The sequence below is a fragment of the Oncorhynchus clarkii genome, unplaced genomic scaffold (assembly GCF_045791955.1).
Source record: "Oncorhynchus clarkii lewisi isolate Uvic-CL-2024 unplaced genomic scaffold, UVic_Ocla_1.0 unplaced_contig_7923_pilon_pilon, whole genome shotgun sequence".
Classification (NCBI taxonomy): domain Eukaryota; kingdom Metazoa; phylum Chordata; class Actinopteri; order Salmoniformes; family Salmonidae; genus Oncorhynchus; species Oncorhynchus clarkii.
The window spans coordinates 16,957-32,355 of NW_027258527.1; the positions used below are offsets into that span (position 1 = coordinate 16,957).

Here is a 15,399-nt window from a genome sequence, read left to right on the forward strand (position 1 = left end):
GTAAACAAAGTCAAATGTACTAACTTCATGTTGTATCTGATGACGTGTCAAACATAACTACTGGGACACAGGAAGCTACAATTTCAGGAAATGAGTAGGACTTTTATTCATATGCTAATACAAACAAATACAATGTGTTTGCGTGCGGGAGGGAGAGGGAGAGGGAGGAAGAAAGAGGGAGAAAGAGGGAGAAAGAGAAAGAGAAAGAGAGAGAGAGAGAGAGAGAGAGAGAGAGAGAGAGAGAGAATGAAGGAGGAAGTTCTGTGCACTGTAGGCTGCTGTATGTATTACAGTATGTTGTCATGGTGATGATAAAACGCTTTCTCACAAATCCAGTTGAGTTGGCTGTCACATGACAAGTCGTTCCATGCATTTAGAGGAAGCTGGTCATTATGTATCTCAACACAGTCCTCGTTCTGAGTAGGACCTGCATTATCAGGTTGTGGGTAATACCAGTACCTACAGGGTAAAAACAGTCAGATATCATGGTTAATACCATTATCTACAAGGTTAAAAACAGTCAGACAAAATAATATAAAGAAATGTTAAATCTTAAAGTTAACTTTGTTGACTGCTGCCATCAATGACAATAATCGGTATATGAAAAGGTTGAATGTAGCCTTATTGACAGATTAGTTATCATCTCTCACCCTGTGGTCAGTGGGGTGCCGTCCACCCATTTCCAGGTCTTCTCATTAACAGAGTCAGTCAGACCAATCCAGACTCTCTTGTTGAGGTTGAAGAGAAATTCCTGTTGTTGAGAGACATAAACATATACACACTTATGTTTGATCATATCTACCCCCTGCACACCCATATCCTCCCTCTATCTCTCTCTCTCTCTCTCTCTCTCTCTCTCTCTCTCTCTCTCTCTCTCACCTGCTCCTTATCACTGTTTATGATCACCAGGTCTGCTCCTCTCTCCAGACAGTCCTCTCTGCTCTCCTTCCAGGTTTTAGTCTCAGTAGACAGGAAGTACCAACTGGATTCAAACTTCTGCCAGCCTTCAGGGCATATTTGTTCTACAAAATGAAACATTAATTTCCCTCAACTGATCACCCTGGATACTTAATGAAAGAATAAAGACAAATGATCAGGTGTGTGTTTTTACTGATAATTGATGACTGTAGTTTTACTCACTGAGATTGGTCAACCTCATTTTAAGAAACGCTTTCTCAGTCTGTAGCTGGTCTCTCTCATTCGTCAGGTTGTTGTATCTGGTCTGTAGCTGGTCTTTTTCTTTAGTCAGGTTATTGTATTTGGTCTCTAGCTGGTATCTCTCTTTAGTCAGGTTGTTATAACTGGTCTGTAGCTGGTATCTCTCTTTAGTCAGGTTATTGTAACTGGTCTGTAGCTGGTCTCTCTCTTTAGTCAGGTTATTGTAACTGGTCTGTAGCTGGTATCTCTCTTTAGTCAGGTTATTGTAACTGGTCTGTAGCTGGTATCTCTCTTTAGTCAGGTTATTGTATTTGGTCTCTAGCTGGTATCTCTCTTTAGTCAGGTTGTTATAACTGGTCTGTAGCTGGTATCTCTCTTTAGTCAGGTTATTGTAACTGGTCTGTAGCTGGTCTCTCTCTGCAGATGAGTTCTTTGAGACGTTGCTGTCTGCAACAACAATAAAGAAGAAACTGCTAACTAAAATATATCACATCAGAACTACTAAAGCTGAATTATAAGAACTACATATACACTGAACCAAAATATAAACGCTACACGTAAAGTGTTGGTCACATGTACGTTCATACGCTCTAAAATTAAGTGCACAAATGTGTTAACATTCCTGTTAGTGAGCATGATCATTATACAGATGTACCTTGTGCTCGGGACAATAAAAAGTCACTTTAAAATGTGCAGTTTTTTTTGTCCCACACAATGCCACAGATGTCTCAAGTTTTGAGGGTGCATGCAACTGGCATGCAAACTGCAGGAATGTCCACCAGAGCTGAATGTTCATTCCTCTAACATAAGCTAACTCTAATGTCGTTTAAGAGAATTTAGCAGCCCAGGATCTCCACATCAGGCTTATTCACCTGTTGGATCGTCTGAGGGAGGGTGCTGAGGAGCATTTCTGTATGTAATAAAGCCCTTTTGGAATCTGGCTGCCAAGTTTATGCGCAGACCAGCTAGCTGGTGTGTTTACGGACATTTTCAATCAATCCGTATCCCAGTCTGCTGTTCCCACATGCTTCAGGAGGGCCACCCTTGTCCCTGTTCCCAAGAAAGCTAAGGTAACTGAGCTAAACGACTACGATGACTTCCGTCATCATGAAATGCTTTGAGAGACTAGTCAAGGACCATATCACCTCCACCCTACCTGACACCCTAGACCGACACCAATTTGCTTACCGCCCAAATAGGTCCACAGACGATGCAATCTCAACCACACTGCACACTGCCCTAACCCATCTGGACAAGAGGAATACCTATGTGAGAATGCTGTTCATCGACTACAGCTCAGCATTTAACACCATAGTACTCTCCAAACTCGTCATCAAGCTCAAGACCCTGGGTCACAACCCCGCCCTGTGCAACTGGGTACTGGACTTCCTGACGGACCACCCCCAGGTGGTGAGGGTAGGTAACAACATCTCCACCCCGCTGATCCTCAACACTGGGGCCCCACAAGGGTGCGTTCTGAGCCCTCTCCTGTACTCCCTGTTCACCCACGACTGCGTGGCCATGCACGCCTCCAACTCAATCATCAAGTTTGCGGACGACACTACAGTGGTAGGCTTGATTACCAACAACGAGGGAGGAGGTGAGGGACCTTCCGAGGTCCCTGTGGTGTCAGGAAAATAACCTCACACTCAACGTCAACAAATCAAAGGAGACAATTGTGGACTTCAGGAAACAGCAGAGGGAGCACCCCCCTATCCACATCGATGGGACAGTAGTGGAGAGGGTAGTAAGTTTTAAGTTCCTCGGCGTACACATCACGGACAAACTGAATTGGTCCACCCACACAGACAGCGTCGTGAAGAATGCGCAGCAGCGCCTCTTCAACCTCAGGAGGCTGAAGAAATTTGGCTTGTCACCAAAAGCACTCACAAACTTCTACAGATGCACAATCAAGAGCATCCTGTTGGGCTGTATCACCGCCTGGTACGGCAACTGCTCCGCCCACAACCGTAAGGCTCTCTAGAGGGTAGTGAGGTCTGCACAACGCATCACCGGGGGCAAACTACCTGCCCTCCAGGACACCTACACCACCCGATGTCACAGGAAGGCCATAAAGATCATCAAGGACAACAACCACCCGACGGCCTGTTCACACCGCTATCATCCAGAAGGCGAGGTCAGTACAGGTGCATCAAAGCTGGGACCGAGAGACTGAAAAACAGCTTCTATCTCAAGGCTATCAGACTGTTAAACAGCCACCACTAACATTGAGTGGCTGCTGCCAACACACTGACTCAACTCCAGCCACTTTAATAATGGGAATCGATGGAAATTGATGGAAAATATATCACTAGCCACTTTAAACAATGCTACTTAATATAATGGTTACATACCCTACATTTACTCATCTCATATGTATATGCTGTACTCGATACCATCTACTGCATCTTGCCTATGCCGTTCGATTTGATTTGATTTAATCTGAAGTGGGTGGACCTATGCCCTTCAAGGCCCACCCATGGCTGATCCTCTGCCAGTCATGTGACATCCATAGATTAGGGCCTAATTTATTTATTTCAATTGATTTACATGAACTGTAAATCAGTAAAATCTTAGAAATGTCTGCATGTTGCATTTTGTTGTTTAGTATAGATATACTGTAGACTTACATTGGACAGACAGGCCTATGATCCCAGCCAGTAGGAGAACACACAGCAGCCCCAGACACACTGCAGCAACTCCAGAGGGTCTCTTCCACCACTGAACATGTACTGAATCACAAATGATTAAACATCTTTGGTAATGTGTTTTACTGTTTCATCCAGGATTGGGACAAATAAATCTGTAGTACCACAGGGTAATCTCATGTGTTTAATGTATTGTGTGTGTCATTTATTTGCATTTGTGTGTGAGTGGATGTGTGTGTGTGTCTTACCTGAGTGCTGGTCTCCTGGTCCATTATTAGGAGCAGTGTCTGCTGTCTCTTCTCTCGTGGTGCTGGTCTCACCGTCTCTCAGGGTGTCTGCACTGACGTAGATATCCACAATCCTCTCCTTTATCTCACCTCTGTTAAACTTGACCTTCTTTGTCATATCTGGCACAGCATAGATGGCCTCAGACATCTCCAATAACTTAATGTGCTTTCTGTCTGTACTCAGGTTCTGGTGCTATCGTTGCCCCTCTGTCTGTGTCTGTCTCTGCTCTGAGTCTGTGTCTGTATCTGTCTCTGTCTCTGCTCTGAGTCTGTGTCTGTGTCTGTCTCTGCTCTGAGTCTGAGTCTGAGTCTGTGTCTGTGTCTGTCTCTGCTCTGTGTCTTTGTCTGTCTCTGCTCTGAGTCTGCGACTAACTGTTGATGATGTCATCCTCATAATAAAAGGGAAATGTAGAAAGAGGAAGATAATACAAGTGTAGCATAGTGGTTGAGGTTGGGAGATTTTCTGCACCAGTTTATCTTTATAGATGATTCCTGAGAACAGTGGACTTACGTATCAGGAGAAACTGTATAACTTCATGTTGTGCCTACTATACTGACCTCATGTTGTGTCTAATGTCCTGACCTCAATTTCCGTCTACTGCACGGGCCTCATGTTGCGTCTAATGCACTGAACACATGTTGTGTCTAATGTACTGATCTCATGTTGTGTCTAATGTACTGATCTCATGTTGTGTCTAATGTACTGATCTCATGTTGTGTCTAATGTACTGATCTCATGTTGTGTCTAATGTCCTGACCACATGTTGTGTCTACTGCATAGGCCTCATGTTGTGTCTACTGCACAGGCCTCATGTTGTGTCTAATGTGCTGACCTCATGTTGTGTCTACTGCACAGGCCTCATGTTGTGTCTACTGCACAGGCCTCATGTTGTGTCTAATGTACTGACCTCATGTTGTGTCTACTGCACAGGCCTCATGTTGCGTCTACTGCACAGGCCTCATGTTGTGTCTAATGTACTGACCTCATGGTGTGTCTAATATACTGACCTCATGTTGTGTCCATCGTACAGACCTCATGTTGCGTCTACTGCACAGGCCTCATGTTGTGTCTAATGTACTGACCTCATGTTGTGTCTAATATACTGACCTCATGTTGTGTCCATCGTACAGACCTCATGTTGCGTCTACTGCACAGGCCTCATGTTGTGTCTAATGTCCTGACCTCATGGTGTGTCTAATGTACTGACCTCATGTTGCGTCTAATGCACTGACCTCATGTTGTGTCTAATGTACTGACCTCATGTTGTGTCTAATATACTGACCTCATGTTGTGTCCATCGTACAGACCTCATGTTGCGTCTACTGCACAGGCCTCATGTTGTGTCTAATGTACTGACCTCATGTTGTGTCTAATATACTGACCTCATGTTGTGTCCATCGTACAGACCTCATGTTGCGTCTACTGCACAGGCCTCATGTTGTGTCCATCGTACTGAGCTCATGTTGTGTCTAATGTACTGACCTCATGTTGTGTCTAGTGACCTCATGTGGTGTCTAATGTACTGACCTCATGTTGTGTCTAATGTACTGACCTCATGCTGTGTCTAGTGACCTCATGTTGTGTCTAATGTCCTGACCTCATGTTGTGTCTAATGTACTGACCTCATGCTGTGTCTAGTGACCTCATGTTGTGTCTAATGTCCTGACCTCATGTTGTGTCTAATGTACTGACCTCGTGTTGTGTCTAATGTCCTGACCTCATGTTGTGTCTAATGTCCTGACCTCATGTTGTGTCTATTGTACTGACCTCTTGTTGTGTCTACTATACTGACCTCATGTTGTGTCTAGTGACCTCATGTTGTGTCTAATGTCCTGACCTCATGTTGTGTCTAATGTACTGACCTCGTGTTGTGTCTAATGTCCTGACCTCATGTTGTGTCTAATGTACTGACCTCTTGTTGTGTCTACTATACTGACCTCATGTTGTGTCTAGTGACCTCATGTTGTGTCTACTGTACTGACCTCATGTTGTGTCTAATGTACTGACCTCATGTTGTGTCTACTATACTGACCTCATGTTGTGTCTAATGTACTGACCTCATGTTGTGTCTACTATACTGACCTCATGTTGTGTCTGATGTACTGACCTCATGTTGTGTCTACTATAATGACCTCATGTTGTGTCTAATGTACTGACCTCATGTTGTGTCTAATGTACTGACCTCATGTTGTGTCTAATGTACTGACTTCATGTTGTATCGAATGTACTGACCTCTGTATGTTATATCTAATGTCATGTCAGTATGTTGTATCTAACTTCATGTTGTATCTAATGTACTGAACTCAGCTCTCTGTCTCTGACACCTGTTCCTGTTCTCGGTTAGTGATCACCAGAGGCCTCATCAACCGCAGACAGACACAAATCTGTTAGTAAACCATGCGTAGCGTCATTTCCACGCAAAGACTGAGATTTATATTAATGTTTGCTTGAATTTATACACAGACATGACCATCCGCTAGGAACAATGAGTGCCAAGTGGTGGAATAAGGGAACTGCTTGTCAAATATGGGGAAAATATATGTTGAAATTGTGTGAGTAATAATGTAGTTCTACTTCCATTGTGAATTAATGCAACAGATCTTGACAGAATAAATATATATAATTTCACCACATCAGTGCATTTGTTAGGATAATAATCAATATAAAGTAGGGTAATATGTTCAATTAGAGACATGTGTTAAAGTGAAACCATTGTAGAAATACTCTAAGACTGAGATAATGGAAATGGAATTAGAGATGCCTGATGTTGCTCTGTTAGAAGGTTTGTCACACACTGCATTTAGCAGAGCGCGTTTTTAGAGACTTTTTTTTAGAGAAAGCACAGATTGGCTCATCAGATATAATTTGCCAAAACCAATCATGTTGTATCTTTTCGAGGATTTAAGACCTACCTAAGAAAGGCAAAAACATGCCATTCTGTTGCACGTCAAGTGACAGCAGTGTGCACCTGCACCTGAACAGGCAGTTAAACCACTGTTTCTAGGTCATCATTGAAAATAAGAATTTGTTCTTAACTGACTTGCCTGGTTAAATAAATTAACTTGAATTGTCCAACTGGTCCTCTCTTTGTAGCTGTGTCAATATTTTATTGTTCAAACCACAACTGAGTGAGACAAATAAAACCTGTTGGTTGTACTCAATCTCTGACACTACAACTGTATTTCATGGTACGACGTTGTATATTCCCATGGGCTTTAAAGGGTTTATTTTGACCATATATGGTTAATTAGAGGCATTTCTATATCCAACTAGCCAAGGTTGTGCAAGAGCACTGAGGCTGAGGACAATTTGGTATTTATCAAAGGTTATCTCCTATTGGTGTGCTTATGATGCTGGTAGGATTGTTTGTTAAATCTAACTTTTTCTATTCTTACCAACATTCTAAATTCAGTTCTAATGTAGTATTGATAAATGAGGCCCCAGGTCTCTCTTGATACAGTCCTGTCTGCTGTCCAGGTTTTGGTGAAGATGTAGTACCATCTCTCTCCCTCTGTAGCTGGTCTCTCTCTAGTCAGATGTTTGTAACTGGTCTCTAGCTGGTCTCTCTGTAGTCAGATTGTTGTAACTGGTCTGTAGCTGCGCTCTCTCATTAGTCAGGGTGTTATAACTGGTCTGTTCCTCGCCTTTCTTTAGTCAGGGTGTTATAACTGGTCTGTAGCTGGGCTCTCTCTGTAGTCAGGTTGTTATAACTGGTCTGTACCTCGTCTTTCTTTAGTCAGGGTGTTGCAACGGGTCTCTAGCTGGTCTTTCTTTAGTCAGGTTGTTGTATCTGTTCTCTGAGTTATTTGAGACGTTATCTTCAACAACAATAAAGAAGATGTTGCTCACTAAAATATATCACATCAGAACTAGCTGGTTTCTCTATTCAGCAAGGGTGTTGTATCTGGCCTTTCTTTTTGTTTTTAACATACAGTGGGGAGAACAAGTATTTGATACACTGCCGATTTTGCAGGTTTTCCTACTTACAAAGCATGTAGATGTCTGTAATTTTTATCATAGGCACACTTCAACTGTGAGAGACAGAATATAAAACAAAAATCCAGAAAATCACATTGAATGATTTTTAAGTAATTCATTTGCATTTTATTGCATGATAAGTATGTCCTGGCAGTAACATGTCCTATCTGGTTAACAGTAACATGTCCTGGCTGGTTCTACAGTAACATGTCCTGTCTGGTTATACAGTAACATGTCCTGGCTGGTTATACTGTAACATGTCCTGGCTGGTTATACAGTAACACATCCTGGTTATACAGTAACATGTCCTGGCTGGTTATACAGTAACATGTCCTGTCTGGTTATACAGTAACATGTCCTGGCTGGTTATACAGTAACATGTCCTGTCTGGTTATACAGTAACATGTCCTGGCTGGTTATACAGTAACATGTCCTGGCTGGTTATACAGTAACATGTCCTGGCTGGTTATACAGTAACATGTCCTGGCTGGCTATACAGTAACATGTCCTGGCTGGTTATACAGTAACATGTCCTGGCTGGTTATACAGTAACATGTCCTGGCTGGTTATACAGTAACACGTCCTGGCTGGTTATACAGTAACATGTCCTGGCTGGTTATACAGTAACATGTCCTGGCTGGTTATACAGTAACATGTCCTGGCTGGTTATACAGTAACATGTCCTGTCTGGTTATACAGTAACATGTCCTGGCTGGTTATACAGTAACATGTCCTGGCTGGTTATACAGTAACATGTCCTGGCTGGTTATACAGTAACATGTCCTGGCTGGTTATACAGTAACATGTCCTGGCTGGTTATACAGTAACATGTCCTGGCTGGTTATACAGTAACATGTCCTGGCTGGTTATACAGTAACATGTCCTGTCTGGTTATACAGTAACATGTCCTGGCTGGTTATACAGTAACATGTCCTGGCTGGTTATACAGTAACATGTCCTGGCTGGTTATACAGTAACATGTCCTGGCTGGTTATACAGTAACATGTCCTGGCTGGTTATACAGTAACATGTCCTGGCTGGTTATACAGTAACATGTCCTGGCTGGTTATACAGTAACATGTCCTGTCTGGTTATACAGTAACATGTCCTGTCTGGTTATACAGTAACATGTCCTGTCTGGTTATACAGTAACATGTCCTGGCTGGTTATACAGTAACATGTCCTGGCTGGTTATACAGTAACATGTCCTGGCTGGTTATACAGTAACATGTCCTGGTTGGTTATACAGTAACATGCCCCTGGCTGGTTTTACAGTAACATGTCCTGTCTGGTTATACAGTAACATGTCCTGGCTGGTTATACAGTAACATGTCCTGGCTGGTTATACAGTAACATGTCCTGGCTGGTTATACAGTAACATGTCCTGGCTGGTTATACAGTAACATGTCCTGGTTATACAGTAACATGTCCTGGCTGGTTATACAGTAACGTGTCCTGTCTGGTTATACAGTAACATGTCCTGTCTGGTTATACAGTAACATGTCCTGTCTGGTTATACAGTAACATGTCCTGGCTGGTTATACAGTAACATGTCCTGGCTTGTTATACAGTAACATGTCCTGGCTGGTTATACAGTAACATGTCCTGGCTGGTTATACAGTAACATGTCCTGGCTGGTTATACAGTAACATGTCCTGGTTGGTTATACAGTAACATGTCCTGGCTGGTTATACAGTAACATGTCCTGTCTGGTTATACAGTAACATGTCCTGGCTGGTTATACAGTAACATGTCCTGGCTGGTTATACAGTAACATGTCCTGGCTGGTTATACAGTAACATGTCCTGGCTGGTTATACGGTAACATGTCCTGGCTGGTTATACAGTAACATGTCCTGTCTGGTTATACAGTAACATGTCCTGGCTGGTTATACAGTAACATGTCCTGGCTGGTTATACAGTAACATGTCCTGTCTGGTTATACAGTAACATGTCCTGTCTGGTTATACAGTAACATGTCCTGTCTGGTTATACAGTAACATGTCCTGGCTGGTTATACAGTAACATGTCCTGGCTGGTTATACAGTAACATGTCCTGTCTGGTTATACAGTAACATGTCCTGTCTGGTTATACAGTAACATGTCATGGCTGGTTATACAGTAACATGTCCTGGCTGGTTATACAGTAACATGTCCTGGCTGGTTATACAGTAACATGTCCTGGCTGGTTATACAGTAACATGTCCTGGCTGGTTATACAGTAACATGTCCTGTCTGGTTATACAGTAACATGTCCTGGCTGGTTATACAGTAACATGTCCTGGCTGGTTATACAGTAACATGTCCTGTCTGGTTATACAGTAACATGTCCTGTCTGGTTATACAGTAACATGTCCTGGCTGGTTATACAGCAACATGTCCTGGCTGGTTATACAGTAACATGTCCTGTCTGGTTATACAGTAACATGTCCTGGCTGGTTATACAGTAACATGTCCTGGCTGGTTATACAGTAACATGTCCTGGCTGGTTATACAGTAACATGTCCTGGCTGGTTATACAGTAACATGTCCTGTCTGGTTATACAGTAACATGTCCTGGCTGGTTATACAGTAACATGTCCTGGCTGGTTATACAGTAACATGTCCTGGCTGGTTATACAGTAACATGTCCTGGCTGGTTATACAGTAACATGTCCTGGCTGGTTATACAGTAACATGTCCTGGCTGGTTATACAGTAACATGTCCTGGCTGGTTATACAGTAACATGTCCTGGCTGGTTATACAGTAACATGTCCTGGCTGGTTATACAGTAACATGTCCTGGCTGGTTATACAGTAACATGTCCTGGCTGGTTATACAGTAACATGTCCTGGCTGGTTATAAAGTAACATGTCCTGGCTGGTTATACAGTAACATGTCCTGGCTGGTTATACAGTAACATGTCCTGGCTGGTTATACAGTAACATTTCCTGTCTGGTTATACAGTAACATGTCCTGTCTGGTTATACAGTAACATGTCCTGTCTGGTTATACAGTAACACGTCCTGGCTGGTTATACAGTAACATGTCCTGGCTGGTTATACAGTAACATGTCCTGGCTGGTTATACAGTAACATGTCCTGGCTGGTTATACAGTAACATGTCCTGGTTGGTTATACAGTAACATGCCCCTGGCTGGTTTTACAGTAACATGTCCTGGCTGGTTATACAGTAACATGTCCTGTCTGGTTATACAGTAACATGTCCTGTCTGGTTATACAGTAACATGTCCTGGTTGGTTATACAGTAACATGCCCCTGGCTGGTTTTACAGTAACATGTCCTGTCTGGTTATACAGTAACATGTCCTGGCTGGTTATACAGTAACATGTCCTGGCTGGTTATACAGTAACATGTCCTGGCTGGTTATACAGTAACATGTCCTGGCTGGTTATACAGTAACATGTCCTGGCTGGTTATACAGTAACATGTCCTGTCTGGTTATACAGTAACATGTCCTGTCTGGTTATACAGTAACATGTCCTGTCTGGTTATACAGTAACATGTCCTGGCTGGTTATACAGTAACATGTCCTGGCTGGTTATACAGTAACATGTCCTGTCTGGTTATACAGTAACATGTCCTGTCTGGTTATACAGTAACATGTCCTGGCTGGTTATACAGTAACATGTCCTGGCTGGTTATACAGTAACATGTCCTGGCTGGTTATACATTAACATGTCCTGGCTGGTTATACAGTAACATGTCCTGGCTGGTTATACAGTAACATGTCCTGGTTGGTTATACAGTAACATGCCCCTGGCTGGTTATACAGTAACATGTCCTGGCTGGTTATACAGTAACATGTCCTGGCTGGTTATACAGTAACATGTCCTGGTTGGTTATACAGTAACATGTCCTGGCTGGTTATACAGTAACATGTCCTGGCTGGTTATACAGTAACATGTCCTGGCTGGTTATACAGTAACATGTCCTGGCTGGTTATACAGTAACATGTCCTGGCTGGTTATACAGTAACATGTCCTGGCTGGTTATACAGTAACATGTCCTGGCTGGTTATACAGTAACATGTCCTGTCTGGTTATACAGTAACATGTCCTGTCTGGTTATACAGTAACATGTCCTGGCTGGTTATACAGTAACATGTCCTGGCTGGTTATACAGTAACATGTCCTGTCTGGTTATACAGTAACATGTCCTGTCTGGTTATACAGTAACATGTCCTGGCTGGTTATACAGTAACATGTCCTGGCTGGTTATACAGTAACATGTCCTGGCTGGTTATACAGTAACATGTCCTGGCTGGTTATACAGTAACATGTCCTGTCTGGTTATACAGTAACATGTCCTGGCTGGTTATACAGTAACATGTCCTGTCTGGTTATACAGTAACATGTCCTGTCTGGTTATACAGTAACATGTCCTGGCTGGTTATACAGTAACATGTCCTGGCTGGTTATACAGTAACATGTCCTGTCTGGTTATACAGTAACATGTTCTGGCTGGTTATACAGTAACATGTTCTGGCTGGTTATACAGTAACATGTCCTGTCTGGTTATACAGTAACATGTCCTGGCTGGTTATACAGTAACATGTCCTGGCTGGTTATACAGTAACATGTCCTGTCTGGTTATACAGTAACATGTCCTGGCTGGTTATACAGTAACATGTCCTGGCTGGTTATACAGTAACATGTCCTGTCTGGTCATACAGTAACATGTCCTGGCTGGTTATACAGTAACATGTCCTGTTTGGTTATATTGTAACATGTCCTGGCTGGTTGTACAATAACATGTCCTGTCTGGTTATACAGTAGCATGTCCTGTCTGGTTATACAGTAACATGTCCTGGCTGGTTATACAGTAACATGTCCTGGCTGGTTATACAGTAACATGTCCTGTCTGGTTATACAGTAACATGTCCTGTCTGGTTATACAGTAACATGTCCTGGCTGGTTATACAGTAACATGTCCTGGCTGGTTATACAGTAACATGTCCTGGCTGGTTATACAGTAACATGTCCTGGCTGGTTATACAGTAACATGTCCTGTCTGGTTATACAGTAACATGTCCTGGCTGGTTATACAGTAACATGTCCTGGCTGGTTATACAGTAACATGTCCTGGCTGGTTATACAGTAACATGTCCTGGCTGGTTATACAGTAACATGTCCTGGCTGGTTATACAGTAACATGTCCTGGCTGGTTATACAGTAACATGTCCTGGCTGGTTATACAGTAACATGTCCTGGGGGATCCATAATAAACCCCAGGAGGAGTAGCTGCTGCCTTGACAGGAACTAATGGGGATCCATAATAAACCCCAGGAGGAGTAGCTGCTGCCTTGACAGGAACTAATGGGGATCCATAATAAACCCCAGGAGGAGTAGCTGCTGCCTTGACAGGAACTAATGGGGATCCATAATAAACCCCAGGAGGAGTAGCTGCTGCCTTGACAGGAACTAATGGGGATCCATAATAAACCCCAGGAGGAGTAGCTGCTGCCTTGACAGGAACTAATGGGGATCCATAATAAACCCCAGGAAGAGTAGCTGCTGTCTTGGCAAGAACTATTGGGTATCCATAATAAACCCCAGGAAGAGTAGCTGCTGTCTTGACAGGAACTAATGGGGATCCATAATAAACCCCAGGAGGAGTAGCTGCTGTCTTGGCAGGAACTAATGGGGATCCATGATAAAACCCAGGAAGAGTATCTGCTGTCTTGGCAGGAACTAATGGGGATCCATAATAAACCCCAGGAGGAGTAGCTGCTGTCTTGACAGGAACTAATGGGGATCCATAATAAACCCCAGGAGGAGTAGCTGCTGTCTTGGCAGGAACTAATGGGGATCCATGATCAATACAAATACATACACCAGACACACCCTCTTTTATGATCTCTTACTACTCGATATCACTGATTAACACATTGGATGTATCTTAATAATGTCTCTGGATGATTTTAAAAATGACAAACAACCAGACCCTGGTTTAAATACTATTTGAAATCGTTGAAATACTTTGAGCTTTTGGGACAATTCTATTGGTTCCTTTAAGCCAGGCAAGCTCAACCAAGCACAGCTAAAGTATGTGGGTCATATTCATTAGGCACCAAACGGAAGAAAGCAAATGGAAACAGGGAGAGACTAAATGTACATGTCCAATAAGAATAGCATGTTTTCATTTGCAGTTGTAAAACATGTTTCCTCTGGTGTGACCTAATGAATTCGTGGCCCAGGTCTGCTAATAACCACTAACCACTGACAGACATACAGACAGGAAGGAATCTGTTATTAAAGAAAATCAGTGGTATGGCTAAATATGATTTGACTCAGCAACACATGCTGAAATCAACTGAAATTACAATACAATAGGTGCTCCAGCAATAACCTCCCTAATCTTACTGTGTCCCAAAAGTGAAACCTATTTCCTATATAGTGATGAACCCTGGTCAAAATTAGTGCACGAAACAATAGAATATGGTGCCATTTGAGACGTACACTTAATGTCATTTTTCACATTCTATGTAGGCCTTATGCACCGCATCTGACCTGAAAACACAAGCCACTTTTTGTCCATGGATGTAAGGTACAAGTACAACAGGTCATCTATAAGGAAAAGGCTTCCTTTAATTAATTAAATTAATTAATTAAAGCTACAACTTCTCTCAGCAACAGGAAATATAGTGACCAGTTACAGTTATCTCCTAGCCTTGCTAACGTTAGCCAGCTAGCTAATGTTAGTAGACTTCATAACCAATCATATATTTAGCAAATTCATGGTATATTTTAAGTACTGCAAATTCGTAACATATCATACAAAATGGATGACGGGCATCCACAAATTGATACACACCGTATGAAACGTAACATATCATACTAAATTGTGTGTCTTGGATTTACGTACAGAATAATACGAATTGCTTTGAGACCAGGCTGGAAATACACAGTGGCGAGTTACATAGGTCTTTATGAACATGAACATGTGTGTTTCTGCAGGTAGTATAAATCCTAAAATACAGAGCCTCGAACATTTCAGAACATTTAACCTCTAGTCTTAAAGGAACAACGTTTCATTTACGAGCTGTAGTATTTAACATTTCATGTATCAATTTCCACAAGTATGTCATTTCAAAAGCGTCCCTTGTGAAGTAAGGTACCTTCATTTGAAGACACATTGTATTCTGTTTTTGAATATTAATCATCTGTTTGTTACAGTTTATTTTACTCAGTTTACGTTTGAAGCCTTGGAGCATGGGGCATCAGCCAACCACATCATATTAACATAAGCTAAATAGTTTGTGTGGCATTGGAAGAATAATAACTATTGGTTTAGACTTCCATGTCTCTGTGTCACTATGACTACAG

General features: G+C 42.4%; 1 protein-coding gene across 1 annotated transcript; it reads right to left on the reverse strand.

Annotated features, from left to right (window-relative positions):
- Positions 1-287: 287 nt before the first annotated feature.
- On the reverse strand, positions 288-4,241 carry LOC139397184 (C-type lectin domain family 4 member M-like). Its single transcript, XM_071144054.1, has 5 exons — positions 4,055-4,241; positions 1,194-1,605; positions 880-1,015; positions 651-751; positions 288-459 (listed from the first exon to the last, which is right to left on the reverse strand). The coding sequence occupies exons 1-5, from the start codon at positions 4,239-4,241 to the stop codon at positions 288-290; spliced, it is 1,008 nt and encodes a 335-aa protein (XP_071000155.1).
- Positions 4,242-15,399: the final 11,158 nt, after the last annotated feature.